This window comes from Cebus imitator, unplaced genomic scaffold, assembly GCF_001604975.1.
Source record: "Cebus imitator isolate Cc_AM_T3 unplaced genomic scaffold, Cebus_imitator-1.0 Scaffold404, whole genome shotgun sequence".
Taxonomy (NCBI): Eukaryota; Metazoa; Chordata; class Mammalia; order Primates; family Cebidae; genus Cebus; species Cebus imitator.
In genome coordinates this window covers 1,349,213-1,369,990 of record NW_016107719.1, presented here as the reverse complement: position 1 = coordinate 1,369,990, position 20,778 = coordinate 1,349,213, and the positions used below count along the sequence as shown (strand labels likewise).

The following is a 20,778-nucleotide window of genomic DNA, read 5'->3' as shown; positions in this document are numbered from 1 at the left end:
AGATTCTGGCTCTGTCCCCTAGGCTGGAGTGCTTGGTGCAATCTTGGCTCACTGTAACCTGTGCCTCCTGGGTTCAAGTGATTCTTCTGCCTCAGCCTCCTGAGTAGCTGGGATTATAGGCGCCTGCCACCACACCTGGCCAATTTTTGTTTTTTTTAGTAGAGACTGGGTTTCGCCATGTTAGCCAGGCTGATCTTGAACTTCTGACCTCAGGTGATCCCGCCCACCTTGGCCTCCCAAAGTGCTGGGATTACAGGTGTGAGCCACCACACCTGGCCTGTGGAGCTTTTTGAGCATTCTTGATAGATTCCCAATGCTAGTTAATTACCAGATCTGTGGCTTGTTTTCTCATAATGCAAACGTTTTTTCTTTTCTTGTAGTCCAGTTTATCAGTTTTTTCCTTTTATGGATCATGCTTTTGGTGTCAAGTCTAACACTTGGCTATCTCTAGGTTTCAGATATTTTCCCCTGTCTTCTAAAAGTTTTAGAGTTTTACATTTTACATTTAAATCTGCGATTTATTTTGAATTAATTTTTGTATATGGTATAAGGATTTAGGTTAAGGTTTATTATTTATTTATTTATTTTTGAGATACTGCCTGGGCTGGAGTGCAGCGATCTCAGCTCACGGTAACCCCTGCCTCCCGGGTTCAGGTGATTCTCCTGCCGCAGCCTCCCAAATAGCTAGGGATTGCAAGCACATCCCACTATACCCAGTTAATTTTTGTATTTTTGGTAGAGAGAGGGTTTTGCTGTGTTGCCCTGGCTGGTCTCGAACTCGAGGCCTCAAGTGATCCACCCGACTCGGTCTCCCAAAGAGCTGGGATTACAGGTCTTCACCACCACACCTGACCAACGTTTATTATTATTATTATTACTGTTGTTGTTGACTTCTGGATGTCCAGTGGTTTAGCAATATTTGTTAAAAAGATTATTCTTCCTCTGCTGATAAGGAATTTTATTTTTACATACTCACTATGCCATTATCACACCTAAGGAAATTGACAAGAATTTCCTGGGTGTTACTTATTTCAAAGATGTCTTTTAATTGTTGGTTTGTTAGCGTTAGGACCCAAACACCTTGTGTTTAGTTGTGTCCCTCAACTCTCTTATTCACTAACCTGAGCCACTTTTTTTTTTTTTTTTTTTTTTGAGACGGAGCCTTGCTTGTCACCAGGTTGTAGTGTGGTGGTGCGATCTCTGCTCACTGCAACCTCTACCTCCCAGGTTCAAGTGATTCTCCTGCCTCAGCCTCCTGAGTAGCTGGGATTACAGGTGTGCACCACCACACCCAGCTAAGTTTTGTATTTTTAGGGGGTTTCACCATGTTGACCAGGATGGTCTTGATCTCTTGACCTCGTGATCCACCTGCCTCAGCCTCCCAAAGTGCTGGGATTACAGGCGTGAGCCACTGCGCCCGGCACCACCTTTGTTTTTAAGCTGTTAATTTGTTGAAAACTCAGGTCACAGGACCTGTGGACTGTCCCACAGTACAGAATGGCTGCTGATTCCTCCTGGTGTCATCTTTTCCTCTGCCCTCTCTAGTTCCTGGGTCCTGGTGGTTCGTTCTGGAGGTTTGTTTAGATTCCACGTCATGTTTCTGGAAGAATCCCGGAAGAGTCCTCGTATGTGTTGTAAGAGTCCTTTGTAGGTGGTGCTGTTTGCTTCCTGTGCATCTGTCAGAAGCCTCAAAACACCTGGCTGCCTTGTTTCTGTGGCATTGATGTTGACTGTGGGTTTGGAGGATGCTGCCTGGTTTTTCCATCACCGAATTCCCCACCAGCCATTCACCTTCTGGTTTTATCGTTCATATCTGTGTCATCATTTGTATTAGGAGTTGCACAATGGTTGCTTTTAGTTCTATTATTCTGTCTCCATTTAGTTATTTTTATTTTTGAGGTGGAGTCTCGCTCTGTTGCCCAGGCTGGAGTGCAATGGCACAGTCTCAGCTCACTGCAACCTCTGTCTCCTGGGTTCAAGTGATTCCCTTGCCTTAGCCTCCTGAGTAGCTGGGATCACAGGTGCATGTCACCACACCCAGCTAATTTTTGTATTTTTACTAGAGATGGTGTTTCACCCTGTTGGTCAGGCTCGTCTTGAATTCCTGACCTCAAGTGATGCACCTACCTTGGCCTCCCAAAGTGCTGGGATTACAGGCATGAGCCACTGTGCTGGGCCATGTCTCCATTTGTTAATGGGACTTCTGTTACCTAGAACTGCCCCTTATCAATTATATAGTTTTCCTGAAATATTACAGTGAAGAAACTGAGGCTCTGGGAGAAGTCACCCGAATAGGTTGCATGTGGTGGAGTCCGGTGGGAGTCCTGTTGGGTGACTCACAGCGGAAGCTTGGTTATGTCCCCACGTCATGGAAGCCTTCCCTGAACCCTCCCGAGCCTGGCCAAGCCCGATGCTTGCTCTAGGCTCCTGTAGTGCTAGGCACTCACCTCAGCAGTGCAAAGGGAAGAGGCCTCCAGGTCACTCCTGCCTGCGGCGTAGAGTAGGCATGAAGAGTGGCTTAGACCACCTTAAAGGCTGAGGCTGGGTCTTCCGGTGCCCAGCATGGAGTCCAGAGGCCTCAGAACTTGTTAGAAGGATGATTTCAACATCTTCCCTCAGGACTCTCTGCCATGTCCCTGGCAGAAGTTTAACACTTGGTCAATTAGGAAAATAATGGAAGACAGTTGCAGTGGCCCACGCCTATAATCCCAGCACTTTGGGAGGCTGAGACGGGAGGATCACTTGAGCCCAGTAGCCCAAGACCAGCTTGAGTAACATGGTGAAACCTCATTCCTACAAAAAAAATATAAAAATTAGCCGGGCATGGTGGCTCATGCCTGTAGTCCCAGCTACTTGGGAGGCTGAGGTTGGAGGATGGTTTGATTCCAGGAGGCAGAGGTTGCAGTGAGCTGAGATCACACCACTGCACTCCAGCCTGGGCGACAGAGCGAAATCCTGTCTCAAAAAAAAAAAAAAAATTTTGTTGGACAGTGGTGGCACATGCATGTGGTCCCAGCTACTTGGGAGGCTGAGGTGGGAGGATGACTTGGGCCCGGGGGGGTCAAGGCTGCAGTGAGTTGTGATCATGCCATTGCACTCCAGCCTGAGCAACAGCAAAACTCTGTCTCAAAAAAAAAAGATAATGGGGTCCTGCCAGAGCAGCTGGAATTCGGAGCCTCATTCGTTTGCATGGACTGCATTGGAAGAGGGGAGACATGGGTGGAGCCCTTCCCCACTCCTTACCCCACAGGAGTAAAGAAGCTGCATCAAATGGCATTGCCACTCCTTCCCCAGGGTCCACAGGCTGTGCCAGGTGAACGTCTTGCTTGCTTGTGGGACCTGGGCAGGCAGCTTCCCTGTAGATGCCTGTACAGAGTGTGAAAGGGTCAAATCCCAGTCCCTACCCTGTCCCCAGACCCATCACTCAGTGTGAACAGTTAGCAGAGTCTTGCCTTGTGGCAGCTGGCTTGGGAGTATGTTTGACAGCCTCCGTGTGCTGCCTTGGGTCCAGAGAGCAAGGCGAGCTCTGGGCCTTCCAGCAGCTGCCTGCACCTACTCTCTTGGGTGTTGGAGACCATGCGCCTAGGAGCTAGAATATTGCTTTAAGGATTTTGGGGAATTATGAAAACCCCTGAATCGTTGTCATCCTGGGTGGCTGTAAAACCAAGTTCTGCTTCATTTTCCTCATCTCTAAGGTGGAGATAATGTTACTTACTTCAAAGTTGCCTTGAGAAAATATATGAGATAATGTTTGGAGAAATGCTTTGTAAACCGCCAGGGCTGCCCAGGAGTAAACTAAGTTGTTTATGAATGGGCCCCAGTGCAGAAATGTGGCCAGCCTGGGTCGCGCTGCAGAAACACTCCCAGCCATGATGGCTTCTCCTCCGCCATGGGGGACCTGCCTCCCCTCCTGCTACAGGAGTCTGGAGACTGTGGAAGGATGGGCATGGCTATGTGTTGTTAGGAGGCTCTGGAGCAGGGAAGGTGACTCAGCTAGGTCCCCCCACTTTGTGGGAGGTAGGGAGACAATGTGTTTATAGGACGTGGCTTTGAGTCCTGGCTCTGATTTGGGGGTAAGTCACTCACATCTCTGGGTGCGTTTCCTCTTGTGAAATAAACGACCTACATGAGGAATGTGAAGGGGCCCTGAATGCCGAGCGGGCATGTGCATGTGAGTGAGCAAAGCCGCAGGAAGAAGCTGCCCTGCAGCCTTCACCCAGATCCCAGCCCTGGCTCGGGTCTGTTCTTGGGGGGTGCCTCCAGCAAGGGAGTTCAAGTGGGGGGCTTCTCAACACTGCGTTTAGTCATGAACAGAACAGCCTTTGACATCCCCCTGCACCTTGCTAGGAAGGTGAAGTTTTTTTTGTTTTTTTTTTTTTGAGATTGAGTTTCGCTCTTGTTGCCCAGGCTGTAGTGTAACGGCGCGATCTCTGCTTACCACTTCTGCCTCCTGGGTTCAAGTGATTCTCCTGCCTCAGCCTTCCAAGTAGCTGGGATTACAGGCGTGCACCACCATGCCTGGCTAATTTTGTATTTTTAGTAGAGATGGGGTTTCTCCATGTTGGCCAGGCTGTCTCAAACTCCCGACCTCAGGTGATCCGCCCACGTTGGCCTCCCAAAGTGCTGGGATTACAGATGTGAGCCAACGCGCCCACCCGGGAAGGTGAAGATTTAGGAGTATTTGTACTTCCTCTGGTCCCCCCACAATTCCCCATCATTTAATTTGGGATGGTGTAATAACCTACCCTGGGCTAGCATCACTGACTCCATCTTAGCTGTAAACTCCAACCTGGCTTCCCCTTCCCTACCACAGCCCCCTGAGTGCATAACTGGGTCACGCTGCACTTAGAAGTGTTGAAGCGCACTGTTCCTAACACTTGTAACCATTGTAACTGCATCGTGCTTGGCATACCACCACCTCCCCACCAGCTTTTGTAAGAAAAAGATTTCCCTTTGATCATTGTGTAGAAGGAGCCTGAACACCCCCCTTCTTGGTGACACCTGTGCTCACAGCCGCTTCCTCTAACCTGCTTTTCTGCAAATTCTGCTTCAGCTAGGCTTCCCCTCCGCTACCTAAATCAAAGTATAAAAGATAATCAAGCCCCTTCCTTGGGGCCGAGAGAATTTTGAGCGCTAGCCGTCTCTCTGTCGCTGGCTAATTAAAAAAGGACTCTTAATTTGGAACTCATTGGGTGGCACATTCCTTCTAACTCGCTCAGTTACAACAATGGTAGACAAAGATGATGATTTACAACCCAAGTCTTTTTCAAGAAATATTTCTGGCACTGGTTTTCAGTTTTGCAACCATCCTTAAACAGGAGTTATTCTTGGACTTGTCACTGTGTCTTTTTCGAAGCTTGCCACCGGTCTTTATATAGACACCTTCTCCATTTTTGAATTTCTTTATATAGAAGCCTTCTCTGTTTTTGAGTTTTAATCTGGATTTGTGTCTCAACTGGTGTGTTAAGAGATCATGTATGTGTGGGAAAATAGAAATGTAAAGGGCTCTCCTAGGGTGCACACTTACAGCTAAGAGCCAAAATGGTGGTGGAGATGCTGCGGCCACTGGTGAGGAGCCGGGGCACAGGCAAGCAGTGCAGACCGACAGCGGGCGCAGAATCCTCTGCATCACAGGGCCAGGCTACAGGCCACTGCACTCGGGAAGGCCCAGTGAAACCTCCGTCAGTGTCAGGATATTCTGATTTAAATACCAGCTTGCAGGCTTGGAAGGGATCTTGAGACCATCTAGGTTGACCTCTGGGTTCAGACCAAGATGGTTGGGGATTGGGGTTTGCTCATTTTCTGAGCTCAGTTTTGGACCAGGGAACCCACACGGCAGCGTAGCTGGTGCTCATGCTCCGGCCAGGCTCTTTCAACAGTGCCCACACACTGCACTTTGCATCTTTTGAAATTGTTGCGTCACGGGTTATTGACAGAGTTGGTGATGTGGGCGGGGGTGTTTGCTGGATGGCATTGACCAGCCTGTCAGCAGGTGGCTGGACTGAAAGGGATGCCCCATCAGGGCTGTGGGTAGAGGGTACGGCCAGGCTCCTGCCTTAGTTTTGAGCCACTATGACTTAAGACTAAATAAGCTGCCTCCTTTCTCACAGTTCTGGAGGCTGGAAGACAAAGATCAAGGTGCTGGTAGATGCAGTGTGTGGAGAGGGCTCACTTTTTGGTTTGTAGACAGAGCCTTCTTCTTGTGTCCTCATGTGGTGGAAGGGGCTCCGCAATTACCTGAGGTTCCTTTTATGAGGGCACTAATCTCATTCATGACAGCTCTACCACTATTCTTTGTTTCGCTGTGAGGCACCTCAAATTCTTTAGAAACGAGCCATGAAAATCAATAGATAGGCCAGGCATGATGGCCCACGCCTATAATCCCAGCATTTTGGGAGGATGAGGCAGGAGGATTGCTTGAGGCCAGGCGTTCAAGACCGGGCAACATAGGGAGACCCCATCTCTACAAAAAAAATTAGAAAATTAGCCAGGCATGGTGGCATACGCCTGTAATCCCAGCTTCTCAGGAGGCTATGGCAGGAGGATTACTTGAGTCCGGGAGGCAGAAGCTGCACTGAGCCGAGATTGCACCACTGCACTCCAGCCTGGGTGACAGAGTGAGACCCTGCCTCAAAATAACAACAATAATAATAAATATTATAAGTGGGCTGGGGGTGCTAGGGTCTTGCCTCAAAGAGTAAGCAGGAGCATGAACCGTGAGTAGTGTGATCCGTGCATTACGACAAGAAGGACGCGGAATAGCTAGAAGTCTCTGAGAACTGGAGGTGTGCAGGCGGCTTGCAGGAGGGGTGGCACATGGGCTGGGTTAAAAGATCAGAGTTTAGAGGTGCACAGACTGGGGAGGAGCCACAGTCTCCAAAACAGCACAGCTGGATGGTGGGGAGTGGGTCAGTCATTAGGGAAAGGGGTGGACATGGCGAAGAACACACACAAGCCCTCAGAGGAGACCTCAGCAGTCAAGTGGTTTTACTGGTTCAGGGGTACAAAGGTGTTCAGGCCCAGCAGGAAGTTCCCAAATGTCTGTCGTGTGCCCATGGTTCTCAGTGCTGCCTGTCCAGTCCTGAATAGAGCTGCTGTCCCCAGGGAGCCTGCGTTCTAGGTGGGGTTGGGGGGACAGTTAATCAATATGTGAGTGAATCGAGTTAGGTGGTGTTGATGTAATGAGTGCTGTGGAGGAAAAGATGGTGAAGCTCGGCCTGGGAGAGGCTGACATGTTTGCATGGTGGTCAAGGTCGAGACCTAAAGGAAAGGTGGGAGGGAGCTGTGTGGCTGGGCAGAGACAGCCAGTGCAAAGGCCTGTGGCAGAAGTGGGCTTAGTATGTTGAAGGAACAGCAAAGAGGCCAGTGTGGCTGCAGCTGAGGATGGAAGTGGAAACTGTAGGAGCTGAGATCATAGAGGCCAGGAGGGCCATCGAGTCCTTTGGGCTGTTGTAAGGACTGTGGTTTTTACTCCAGAGGAGCTGGGAGCTATTGGAGAGTTTTGAGTGGGGGTGGCCAGTACTGGCTAAGCCTTGGAAGGGTCACAAGACTGCTGGGTAGGGACTGATCATCAGAGGCAAGGGCAGAAGCAGAGAAACGGGTCAAGGGCCTGTTGTATCAATCCAGGAGGGAGGCTGGTTGGGGCAGGGTGATGGTTGGGGTCAGTTGAGATATGGTCAAGAGGTAGGTAGAGAGACCTGGAAGGTTCTTTCCAACGCTGCCACTTACCCTGGGAGGAGACTCACATTGCAATTTCTTCTCTCTAGGCTAGCTTGTCACTTACTGCAAGGGTTTCCCTCAGGAGGCCTCCTGCTGCCGGGCATCATGACAGTGAGGGGGGCTGTGCTGGCCCCGGATCCAGTGTCGCCCACGACTGCAGCAGCCTCTCCCAGCGTCTCCGTGATCCCTGAGGGCAGCCCCACCGCCATGGAGCAGCCTGTATTCCTGATGACAACTGCCGCTCAGGCCATCTCCGGCTTCTTCGTGTGGACGGCCCTGCTCATCACATGCCACCAGGTACCAAGCCTGGCAGGGGGCTTCTAGAAGCATCCTGAGAGGTTCCTAGCCCAGCAGAGTGTGAGTTAGGCTAGGCCAGGCTGTGCTGCAGTAAGAACACAGGTAAGCCCTGTGTTCTCAGAGGCTTCCCTTGATAGAAGTCGGCTTCTTGCCCACGTCCCAGGGCCCAGGGCAGTGCAGGTTTTGATGTGTGGCTCCGGCTTCAAGGCTCGGCCCTCTGACACCTGGCAGCAGGGAGTGTGTGAAGGCCCTCTGGATATTGAACCACCTCAATCCAGAGGTGACACTCGTCACTCCGTTCACCTTCCATTGGCTGGAACTAGTTTCAGGTCCAGCCTAAGCAGCAGAGAGCCTAGAACTGCAGGAGTACAGGGACAGGGACCCCTTTGCAGATGAGAAAATGGAGAGTCAGAGGGGGAGGGGGAGAGGAACTAGCTTGGTCACTTGGAAATTGGTGGCAGACTGGGATGGAAGTCGAGTCTCCCATCTGCCTGTACTCGTGACCCCAGAGGAGACTGCTGTTGGCTGGGACGGGTCTTGGCGACCTGCAGGGGTTTGAAGGTGGTCCAGTGGAGAGGGGCAGGGCGTCTGCCTGGGTTTCCCAGTCAGCCCCTTGCCAGCTGCTCTATGTCCCCATCCCATTTAGAACCCATTTGTGTCCAAGGCTTTTGGCTCATAGCAGATAGAGAATATTTTGTTCTTTTCCTCCCTAGCCCGGGGCTTGGCTGGGCCACGTGTGATTTCATGAGAGCTGGGACGAGACACCCAGGGGCTGCCAGGACTGAGGACCGTGGTAGAGCAGTTCTTGGCATTTGTGTGTAGCTTTTAGTTTTTCCCTCTGCTTCCTAAAAGTAGCATGTCATTCTCCTAACCTCCTGGTGAGGCAGGCAGTGCTGTCTCTGTTTACCAGACGGGAGGATGAAGCACAGCCTGAGGACATCCCTGCAGCCACTCAGCCAGGAAGCGTGTCCACCTGCCATAGAGTGAGGGCCCCATCTGTGTTGCCACAAGTTAAGGGACAGGGCAGGCCTGCAACCCAGGTGACTTAGCTCAGTGCTGCCACAGTCACAGCTGGAGTGAGGCAGAGAGAAAGGGCACACACTGATGGCCCAGAGCTGCCTATGGGTGAGGTCCCCTCGGGAGCTTGTGGAAACTGGATTTCCATCCTTGTCATTGGCCCTCCTGTGGTCTGGGGTGTGAGCTCACTGCCACCTGCACCTGTGAGGCCGCCCCACAGGCACCACTGCATGCGCGCCACGAGCCTTGTGCATGCCCACTGGTCTGAGTCTCACAGTGGTCTTGGGAGGCAAGTCTTGTCATCTGCATTTTGGAGAGCAGGGCTCTGAGTTCAGGGGTAGGTCACGTGCATCGGGTCACAGATGAGTTGGTGGCAGAGCCGGAAGCCCACCCGCCCTCCCATCCCTGCGGACAGGAAGGTCCCCAGCTGACCCCGCGCCTCTGCCCCCAGATCTACATGCACCTGCGCTGCTACAGCTGCCCCAACGAGCAGCGCTACATTGTGCGCATCCTCTTCATCGTGCCCATCTACGCCTTTGACTCCTGGCTCAGCCTCCTCTTCTTCACCAACGACCAGTACTACGTGTACTTCGGCACCGTCCGAGACTGCTACGAGGGTGAGGATGGGCAAGGGGCGGGGGGCTACCCGGGGGCCGGGAAGCTTCTCTCCCCACATTCCTCCCTGAGGGGCCTCACAAGGACTATGTTGACATACCCCTCAATTCTTTACCCACTGTAGTGTTTCTGTCCCAAACTGACAGCTAACAGTGCATGCAGCCACAGCCTCACCTCGCAGGTACCTGGAAGTAGGGGCCATCCACTTGGGTCACATTTCTTAATGCCAGCATTTCGGGTGGGGTGGGGGCAGCAAGCAAGTGGTCTGTTTGTAGAGACCCCAGGTACAGTTGGGTAGGGACCCGTCCAGGGACCCCAGCAAGTCAGTGGCAGGGCTGGGCGTCTGTCCCCATGGGTTTTAATTCTGAGGGCTTTGTTCCACGAGTGGGTTCCCTGCTGTGCCACCCAGGAAGAGGACTCGATTCCTTTTGGGGACTTGGTTCTGGGTGTGGAGTGGAAACTTGACCCGCTCCTGTCCTGAGCTCTGACCACAGGCCTGGAGCTGGGTTGCCAAGAGAAACCAGCCTCACCCCTGCTGCCCTGTGGGTGTCTGTGGCCGCAGACAGTCACCACAAGATCAGGATGCTGCTGTCACGGGAGCTGTCCCCTGACCTGTCTTGGGCAGGTCCCAGGCATTCCTCCTCCGTCAGAGGCCAGCGATGCCCAGGTCTGCCCTGGACAGACCAGCAGGAATGGAGAGAAGGAGTTCCTCAATTCAAGACCGCTATGTTGGGCCGGGCCCAGTGGCTCACACCAGTAATCCTAGCACTTCAGGAGGTTGAGGCTGGTGGATCACCTGAGGTCAGGAGTTTGAGACCAACATGACCAGTGTGGAGAAACCCTGTCTCTACTAAAAATAAAAAAATCAGCCGGCTGTGGTGGTGCATGCCTGTAATCCCAGCTACTCGGGAAGCTGAGGCAGGAGAATTGCTTGAACCTGGGAGGCAGAGGCTGCGGTGAGCTGTGATTGCTCCATTGCATTCCAGCCTGGACAACAAACTCTGTCTCAAAAAAACAAAAATAAGACCCCTGCATTGATACCCACCCTCTTCTCAGAGCGTGAGGTTTCTTGTTTCCTACCCACACCTGCACTGCTGGTTTTAGATAAAGTGACCAGATGTGATTTTCCTCATCTCAGGCTGAGCAGCTCTGGCCATGCCCAGAAGTTATCTATTTCCGTGTCCTGGGAGGGTGCTGCCCCAGGCCTGTGCTCTGTGGATATTGGGGTGCAACAGGCTCATCCCCTAGGCAGCTGGAGTCTTTCTTCCTGCCTACATTGAACCTTGTGTATCCCTGAGAACTCACAGGGCACAGGAAATGCCTTTAGGTTTGGCAAGTAAATGAAGGCGCCAAACAGGAACCCACTGCACCCCAGCCTTTCATATTTCCACCTGCCCACCCCGAACTGCGGCCACATCAGGCAGGTGCTTCCCAGCCTCAAGGGCTTGACGTGTCCCTGGCCTTGGAAGCTCTTCTCCTGCTCTGTGTGGGGCCCCTCCTTTCCATCTGTCTGTTCCCTGCCACTCTCACCCCCAGCACCCATCCAGGTCCTTGGCCCCACCACAGTTAGATGTTACCTTGCTTTTCATTCCGTCGCTTTTTGTTCCATCTTCCTGAGCACACTTAGCTCTGCTGGAGCAGGATGGGGCGCAGCCCACACCCAGACAGAGCCGGCTCATGGAAGATGTCTGCTCCCTCCCTTTTGGATGAATAAGGGACTCGATTAAACCCCTGCCCTATGCCTCACATTCCTCTGTGTGGGGCCTCGGTAACTTCCCATGCTCCCTCCTCGCAGGCTACTGTTCCGTCCTGTCTTTCCAAGTGACAATACTATGGCCAGATGGGGACCTGCTCAGGGCTTCACTGGGGCTTCGTATCTGATGTTCTGGAAGCAGCCAAGTCTCCAGGGAAACCTCTGGGTCCCTGGGGCACAGTAAAGGCTGGAATTGGCAAAGGGTGGGGCTGAGAATCCTCATCCATTCAGTAGCCAGCCTTGTGTGGGTGCCCAGGAGCAGCCTCTGCCCACCTGTTCCTTTAGAAGCACAAAGCTGTTCCCTGCCAAGGCGGGCCCCTCCTGTGTGGTCGGGGGACAAGTGTGGGCTCTCTTCTTGGCGGGACCCCAAAGACAGGCGCATGGCAGAAGGTGGGGCACACAGCCAGGGGAGCCTCTGCTTCACCCTCACTCTGTGCCCCAGAGGCAGCAGCAGATGGCTGGTGGGCACCCCCCGATCCAGAAGCCTCTTTTTTTAGGCCCTGCCTGTCCTGACCTGCCTCCCAGCCCAGGGAGAGGTCCCCCAGGAAGTTGGCCACCCTGTGAAGCACATCTCCTAGCAACTCCATTATCCCTTCAGCCTGGCCTCTCCCAGGGAATTTACAAACAACACAGCAGCTGTGGCGAAGTTCAGGCTGCCCCTGAGTTCACCAGCGTTTAGCAGCCGAGGCAGCGGGTGCTGGTCCTTGCCATGTCCCTGCACCACTGCTCTGGGTCTCAGCCCCTCTCTTGCAGCTGCTTCTGCAGAGTCAGTGATGGGGCAGTCCCTTAAAATTCAGAGTGTCCCCCCATGTTTTCCCCTTCCCACCCTTCCTTCTCAGTGCCCAGGAGGGGCCAGGAGGGCCCAGGAGTGGGAGCAGGAGTCACCTGGGCTGGAGAACTCTGCAGGTCCAGCCAGCCCCTCCTGAGGGCCCACTCAGAGCTAGCCACTGCAGTCATTTGCTTTTTTTCTTTTTTAACAAAATTTTGCTTATTACGTTTATTAAAGTAATTAGGCATAGGGTTGAAACACAAAACTGCCCCGACTCCTCACTCCGAAGTTCACTATGCTTTGAATTCTTTCAGCTGTTTTCTTCCTAGAATGACTTAAAAATATGCCTATACTTTGGTGTGTGTGTGGTTTTTCAGTTTTATGTAACGTTACATGGTGACTTCCTACTATGGAAGGGCTCTGTTTGTTTGTTTAAGAGACAGGTCTTGTTCTGTTGCCCAGGCTGCAATGCAGTGGCTCAATCATAGCTACTGCAGCCTTGAGTTCCTGGCCTCAACCATGCCACCATGCCTGGCTAATTTTCTCATTTTTAAGTTTTTTATAGAGATGGGATCTTGCTGTGTTGCCCAAGCTGGTCTCGAACTCCTGGCCTCAAAGAGTCCTCCCACCTCAGCCTCTCAGAGTACTGGGAATACAGGCATGAGACACTGTGTCTGGCATGGAAGATTTTGATTTAGGTATCTGTCCCCTGGCCTCCCACACAGGCACACACATGCCACACACACACTTCTTTCCCTCATTTTTTCATTGTGACTATCAGAATTTTTTCACACTTTTTTCTGCATTCAGTGTTTGCATTACTACTATTATTATTTTTTGAAACAGGGTTTCACTCTTGTTGCCCAGGCTGGAGTGCAGTGGCGTGATCTCAGCTCACTGCAACCTCCGCCTCCTGGTTCAAGTGATTCTCTGGCCTCAGCCTCCCGAGTAGCTGGGACTACAGGTGCATGCCACCACACCTGGCTAAATTTTTGTATTTTTAGTGGAGATGGGTTTCTCTGTGTTAGCCAGGATGGTCTCGATCTCCTGACCTCGTGGTCCTCCTGCCTCAGCCTCCCAAAATGCTGGGATTACAGGCGTGAGCCACTGAGCCTGGCCCAGTGTTTGTATTATTATATGTTTGTATACCTTGTTCAGTGCTGGGGCTTATTAGTGTTCCCAGACTTTTTTTTTGAGCTGGGGTCTCTGTTGCCCAGGCAGGAGTGCAGTAGCACAGTGATCACAGCTCAAGGCAGCCTCAACCTCCCAGGCTCAAGTGACCCTCCTGCCTCAGCCTCCTAAGTAGCCACCATGTCCCCCTAATTTTTTAAAAAGTGTGCCACCATGCCCCGCTAATTTTTAAAAAAATGTTTCTGGAGAAGAAGTCTCACTGTGTTGCCCAGGGTGGTCTTGAACCCCAGGCTCAAATGATCCTTTCACCTCGGCCTCACAAAGAGCCAGGATTATAGGCATGAGCCACGGTGCCCAACCCATTTCCTTTTTTTGTGTAACTTTTTTTTTCTGCTCCAGTTACTACTAGTCTTCTTTTAGCATGTTCTGTTTTCTACATACCTATCATTAATTAATTCCTAAATACTTCAATTGAATTTAAAAAATAAATAAAAGCCAGCCCTGCCCTCAGTAAAGCTAGGTCAATCCAGGAATCTCTGGGTTCTGCCTTTTTCCCGGTGACATTTCTCCTGGAGTCTTCTCCCTGTGCTGCAGCCGGGAATGCCTTGCTTTCCAGGCCTCCGCTGCTCAGCTGTTGCCCTGGCTCCTTCATTCACCGTCAGCCTGGAAACTGCTTCTCCTGTGCAGAGTCACCTGTTCCATGGAGGCTGTTTCCTCCTTGTTCATGGTTTGCTCTCTCTGCTTGGCTGGAGCATGTCTTCTAGCAGCTTCCTGAGAAAGAGAGTGCATGGGAGGTTTATTTTGTAGAATCTGAAAATATCTTTATTATATTGTGCTATTTGGTTAGTATTCAAGGGAAAGAGAGTCCTAGTCCTAACTTGGAAATCCTTCTCCCTTTGAATTTTGAAGGTGTGTCTTCACAGTCTTGGATTCTGATGTAATCTCTGGAAAGTCTGTTGTACTTGATCCCTAGTGCCTGTATGTGTGTGTGTTGTACGTGTATGTGATGTGTGACTGCTTGCTCTTCTTTTTTTTTTTTGAGACAGAGTTTCACTCTTGTTGCCCAGGCTAGAGTGCAATGGCTCAATCTTTGCCCACTGCAACTTCTGCCTCCCGGGTTCAAGCGATTCTTCTTCCTCAGCCTCCTGAGTAGCTGGGATTATAGGCACCCACCACTACACCCGGCTACCTTTTTGTATTTTTAGTAGAGATGGGGTTTCTCCATGTTTGTCAGGCTGGTCTCGAACTCCTGACCTTGGATGATCCGCCCACCTCGGCCTCCCAAAGTGCTGGGATTACAGGCATGAGCCACCACGCCCGGCCTTCTTCTTCTTTTTTCCCCCCGCTCCTCTTTGCATTTAGGATCTCATCTTAATCCCTAGTGTCCTGAAATCTCATAGGAGGTGGGATAGTCACTGTGTGTGGCAGCCTGGCGGGCCCTTGCAGTGTGGATGCTCCTACCCGAAGGTTCTGGGAAGTCTTTCTGTATGTTCCTTTGAGCATTTCTTCCCTTCCACTCTCTTCCAATCTCCATTTCTGGAATTCCTGCTGGTAGGACCTTGTGCTTCTGGATTGAGCCTCAAATTTTATTTATAATTTTCTGGCTCTTTTTTGGTTCTGTTTTCTAGGAGCGTTTTTGTTTTTTGTTTTTGTTGGTTATTATTATTTTTTTAAATCTTACCTTTGAGCTTTTCTGTTGAATGTTTTATTTCCTTGATCATGTTCTAAAATTTCAGTAGCTCTCTCTGCTCTTTTTCTTTATGATACCTTGTTCTTGATACAGGACAGCATATTGTTCTTTGGTCGCTGGGGATGTTAATTGCAGTTTGCTTCTGGTACCTACATTGTCTCTCTCTTAAGTTCCTTTCGTCTGTTTGTTCGCCTCGGTCTTTGACCTTCTTGTTAAAAGCGCTCCTCAAATATCAGTGTCCTTGGCTATTTTTTATATTCAAGGCTATTTTTTATATTTAAGAATGGGGCTTAAAATATCAGCAACTCAGGAGGCTGAGGCGGGAGGATGGCTTAACACCAGGAATTTGAGGCTACGGTGAGCCAAGATCGTGCCACTACACTCCAGCCTGGGCCACAGATCAAGACTTCATCTCTCCCAGCCCAGAAAATAAAAATTGCTGGGCCGTCTGATTGGGTGATGGAGCATGGGGTGTTTCCTTGGCCATTTGTATGCAGCATGGGGGCAGGTACCAAGTGAAGGCTTTTTAAATTCTGGGACCTGTTTCTGTAGAGAATAATTTCTCATCTCCTGCCTCAAAACACTGAACAGGCTGAGTGATGATGCAGAGTGGCAGAGACATGAGAAGACCTCTCACCCTTCATATTTGGGCTGTCTTTGGATTTTCTGCAAGTTGTCCCATTAGCACCCTCAGCTGGACCACGTTCTGAGGATAGCGCTATCTCAGCCTCTATTGAAAGTTATAATCAGGCCGGGCATGGTGGCTCACGCCCGTACTTCCAACACCTGGGGAGGCTGAGGCGGGCGGATCATGAATCAGGAGTTCAAGACCAGCCTAACATGGTGAAACCCCGTCTCTACTAAAAATACAAAAAATTAGCTGGGTGTGGTGGTGCATGCCTGTAATCTCAGCTACTCGGGAGGCTGAGGCAGGAGAATTGCTTGAACCGAGGAGGCGGAGGTTGTGGTAAGCCGAGATTGTGCCATTGTACTCTAGCCTAGGCAACAAGAGTAAGACTCCATCTCAAAAAAAAAAAAAAAAGTAAATTATAATCCAGTGGCTCCACGTGGAGACTTTTAACCAGCTTCTGCATTCTGCATCTGCACCCTCAACCACAGCCACTGGAGCTGCCTGGCACATGCAGTGCTGAGGTTTCCTAGGGCTCTGGCCCCCACTCCCACCCCCGAAGCATCCACCACTCGGTCACCATGTAACAGTGACCATGTGGCCTTCAGAGCTTTGTTGATGTCACTTGGCTGTTGCTATTCCTCTTGTCCTTGTAGGTTTGCTCCCCACCCCACCCTCATTCCTTCTCATTTCAGTGGCGTTAGGAGGGTAGGGAGGGAGGTAGTGGAGATATGTGTGTGTTTAGCCTGTGAACCTGTGACTGGTGTTTCCTGTTCTCCAGAGAGAGGGCTGAGTCTTGGAAGAGGGCTTGGTGCTGCGTACCATCTGTGAGGGCTATAATCCACATAGCGCTGGCATGCGTCACCAGAGGGTGTACAGGGGCAGGCAGATGGGGGCAGGGTGGGAACCAGCCCCCTACATGCATTTAGTGTTTGATCGTGGGGTTTGGGGGTGGACCATAAAGACAACACTGAGACAGTCCTGGGGAGTTCTGTGATCAGAGGTGTGGGGTTTGGGGTTCAGAGGCAGGAGACATGGTGTCCGTACGTCGCTTTATGTAGTTGCTGTTTGTTAGGAATGTTTGCATGGCATTTCACAGCTTTGCCATGTGTTTTTCATCACTGTTAGCTCATTCTCACCTCCCTACTACCTGGCAGAACGCATATATTACCCTCCCCATTTTACATATGTGAAAAAAATTAGAATAGGCTCTGAAACTTGTCCAGAGCTACCCAGATAGTAATGGCCAGAGGCCAGACTCGTACCGGGGGTCTCTGAATCCTGGGGCTCTGTGCCAGCATGGTAAAGGAGAGCACAGGACAAGCCTCTCCCCTGGAAAGGTGTGAACTTCTGTCAGGGAAAGAGATTTTAATGGATGAAAGCAACAGAGAATGATGCTTCATTCACTGTCCCCCCAGGGTGAGCACAGCCGAGAGCCACAGATGCAGGGCCACACTAGAGCCAAAGGCCAGTTTGCTGCCAGGACTCCCTGGCTGGCCCTAGTACTGGCTGGCCGTGGCTCTTAAGAGATAGAGCCAAAGATTATAAGGGCTCAATAGTGGCCAAGTGCGGTGGCTCACACCTATAATCCCAGCACTTTGGGAGGCCATGGCGGGCGGATCATGAGGTCAAGAAATCGAGACCATCCTGGCCAACATGGTGAAACCCCGTCTCTACTAAAAATACAAAAATTACAGGCTGGTGGTGTGCACCTGTAGTCCCAGCTACTCAGGAGGCTGAGACAGGAGAATCACTTGAACCCAGGAGGCAGAGATTGCAGCAAGCTGAAATCGCGCCACTGCACTCCAGCCTGGCGACAGAGCGAGACTCTATCTCAAAAAAAAAAGAGGTCGATAGATCCGAGTGCAGAAAGACGTTCAGAAGAAGCCAGTAGAAGAGGGGTCAGGGGTCAGAAACAGCATTCAGGGTGGTGAGAAGCAGAAAGAAGCAGGATCAGCAGAGGACAAAAAAGCCATGAGGGAGGAGAGGAGGAGCCGTTTGGCCCAGCTAGACCCTGGGGTCACTTGTGCTGTGCAGACCCTGCCGCCTTGGTTGCAACACACTGCGCCCATTCTTGTCCGGGATGATCACCCATCACTGAAAAAGGGCCGAAGAATGTTCTGAGGCCTCTGTCTTCTTTTCTTTTTGTTTTTAACTTTAAACTTTTATAAAAATTTAAACAAGCTAGGCCCCTGTTTTCTGAGCAGAGAAAATTTCAGCCTAAAGCGGGCAAAATTAACTTTTCCAGGCTCACCCACCAGTTATCGGAAATAGAATAACCAAGTAACCAGTGTTGCTCTGCCGCAGAGTGAAGGGGTATGAGGCCAGCTTTAGGTGCTGAAGGTGTGCACAAGAGGTGAGCTTAGAATGGCCCAGTGTGCCCAGGGTCATCAAGGTCCCACACACAGTGTGTGGTTCACAGTAGGTGCACAGCAAGTGTGTACTGAAGTTATAGTGAGTTATATATATGTCTGCCTCCTGACCCTGGAAGCTGCAGGCAGAAATGTGGGAGGGCAAGTACTGAGTCTTTTCTCAAAGCCCAGGGGCTCTTGGGGCAAAGGTCTTAAGTGCTCCATGCCTGAATTTCCTTTTCCATAAGTGGGGATAGTTCCTTCCCTGTGGGGGGATGGTGGTGGCAGGCGGCGGGGGAGGTGTGAACGTGCAAAGCCTTAGAACTGCTGGGTCCTGTAGCAGTTACAGGGTCACAGGGCCACTGAGAGGCTGGGTGGGGAGCAATCTCTTGGACTATAGCTTCCTACTCAGGCTCAAGGAGCTGCTGATGAGGAAAGAAAGCCATTCAAAAGAAGCCAGTAGAGGAAAGGCCAGAAGCAGCATTTGGGGTGGCGAGAAACAGGAATAAACAGGATCTGAAAGGACAGGAATGCCACGAGGGAGAAGTCTGGAGCCTCGGGTTTGGAAGGGACCCCTTGAGAAAGTCTGCAGAGGGGTTGCCCAGCCTGATTGCTTCTGCTGGCAGCAAGCTCACACCTTCCATCTCTGGACTCTGCCCATTAGAAGTGGTTTTTTTCAGGCCGGGTGGTGGCTCACACCTGCACTTCCAGCACTTTGGGAGGCTGAGACCAGTGGATCACTTGAGCCTAGGGGTTCAACACCAGCCTGGGCAACATGGTGAAACCCTGTCTCTACAAAAAAAACCACACACACAAAAATTGTCCAGGCATGGTGGCACATGCCTGTATAGTCCCAGCTTCTCAGGAGGCTGAGGTCAGAGGGTCGATTGAGCCTGGGAGGTCAAGGCTGCAGTGAGCTATGATCGCATCAGTGTAGTCTGGGCAACAGAGTGAGACCCTGCCACAAAAAAAAAAAAAAAAAAGGAAATAGTTTTTTATATTGAGCGGAAGTCCTTCTGGGATCCGCCCCTGGGACCATGTGGGTCCTGTCTGACCCTGGGAACAAGGTGCCTGTCACGTCTATGAAGAGAGTGACCCCTGATATCTTCAACACTGTCCTTGTTTTGTGTTCATCCTGGTGCTTCTCTCCTGATAGTGTGCATTTGTCTCTAGTTGAAGATTTGGCGTCTAGAATGGAGCAGAAAGTTCCATGTGGGGTGGGCGGGTTCAGCCTACTCTCATTCCAATGCTGGTGGAGCTCCTCTCAGAGACTGGCCCCAAGGCCATCAGCTTTCCAGTCTCTAAGACAAAACCCTCCAGAGAAGCCATAGCCTGATTATCCAGGCCAGGAGAGAGGCCCTCTGGTCCCTCATGCTGGTTGCTGCTCTCTGGACTTGGCCCGAGGGCCCCTTGGTCATTTATGAGTCCGCAGGGCTTAGCACAGAGCCTGGCACACCAGCTGTGGTGGATAGTTAGGGAGGTTAGAGTCATTCTGTGTCTCTGAGGCCTCTCTGGGGTCTGGTACCGGAGCCGTGGTGGGAGGGGCGGTGGGCAGTGAGCTTGCTGGCCAAGCACCTCCCTTCAGCCCCATCTCAACTTCTCCGCTCTTCTTATATCTAGGGCATGCGTCTTTGTGTTTGTTTCCAGGGGTGTGTTGAGTTTTCCATTTTAAACACCTTTGCTGGGATGTTGGAGGTGGTGTTTCACAGGGCTCTGTACTTCGTAGGAGGGTGACTGATGTGTCCAGATGGTCAGTGGGGTTGAGTTTGGGCTGGTTGCATCACGTCTGAGGAGATTCTGTCTCGTCTTACTTCTCTGAGTATTAGGGAATCCATTATCGACTCACTAATGATTCTTGAAAGGGAACTGTCAGCAAATTGGTATTTTACAGACTGACTGGCCCCAGAGCACCTGCAAAAGGTCAAGAATCTTGAACTAAGAGAGACGATGACATTTGATGATTCTGATCAGTTGTGTGCAGAGCTGGTTACGGATGGACCTTGGCCATGTAATTCGAAAGCGTACTGACGGCTGACATGTGTTTTGATGCAGGAAAGGACATGAGCCCAGGCGCCAGGCCTTTCTCGGGAGTGGCCTGCAGGGATGGGCTCGCCTGGGAGGGAGCTTCTGGGCCTGCAGGCAGCAGATACACAGTAATGGTCGTGACAGCCCACACCCAGTGCAGCGAGCCCGGACACGCTTCTGAGCACCTTCATGCTCATAACCCACAGCCACCTGCCAAGTTGCTGTTCCTGTGATCCCCTTTGATAGATGAGGAAACTGAACCCAAAGAGGCTCACGCACATCGCATACCTCTGCTGTATGTATGTGAAGGGTGAAGGGACAGTCACAACAAGGCTTGGTTAGTGCTGGGGGATATGTACTTGGGGGTGCCAAGTATATATACTTGGATATATACTTGGAGATGGGAGCTCTTAATGGATTAGGGCAACTGTGAGTGGTGTAAAATGCTGCAAATGCGTTCCTTTCCAAACTGCTGAAGGCTAACTTTGACTAAAAAACATCGCCAGGGCTTTCCACGCTCCAGTTCAGTCAGTGAAACATTTGTGGTGTGCCCTGGGTATGCCATGAGTGGCACCTGTGTCCTGAGAAAGGAGAGAGAGGGAGACCAGTTGTCATTATGACATAGGACAGGAAGCACTGGGGTTCCTGCAAATCAGGTTCCGTGGGTAGGAGGCACTCGCCTCCACAATGGTCACCGGGACCTCTCACACTGGGTGCCATCCCAGCTGGGGTTGATGGATCCTGGGAGCACAGCAGGAAGGGCGCTGTGGCCTGTGGGATCTG

General features: G+C 51.3%; 1 protein-coding gene across 4 annotated transcripts in view; it reads left to right on the top strand.

Moving 5' to 3' along the window:
- The window catches only part of TMEM184B (transmembrane protein 184B), a 54,722-nt gene that overhangs the window by 21,574 nt on the left and 12,370 nt on the right, over positions 1-20,778 (top strand). For all 4 annotated transcript variants that reach the window (XM_017508979.2, XM_017508977.2, XM_017508978.2 and 1 more), the window contains exons 2-3: positions 7,767-8,016; positions 9,485-9,650. In XM_017508979.2, the coding sequence (XP_017364468.1) occupies positions 7,825-8,016; positions 9,485-9,650 (358 nt within the window). In that variant the 5' untranslated portion in view covers positions 7,767-7,824. The remainder of the gene's footprint in view (positions 1-7,766; positions 8,017-9,484; positions 9,651-20,778) is intronic.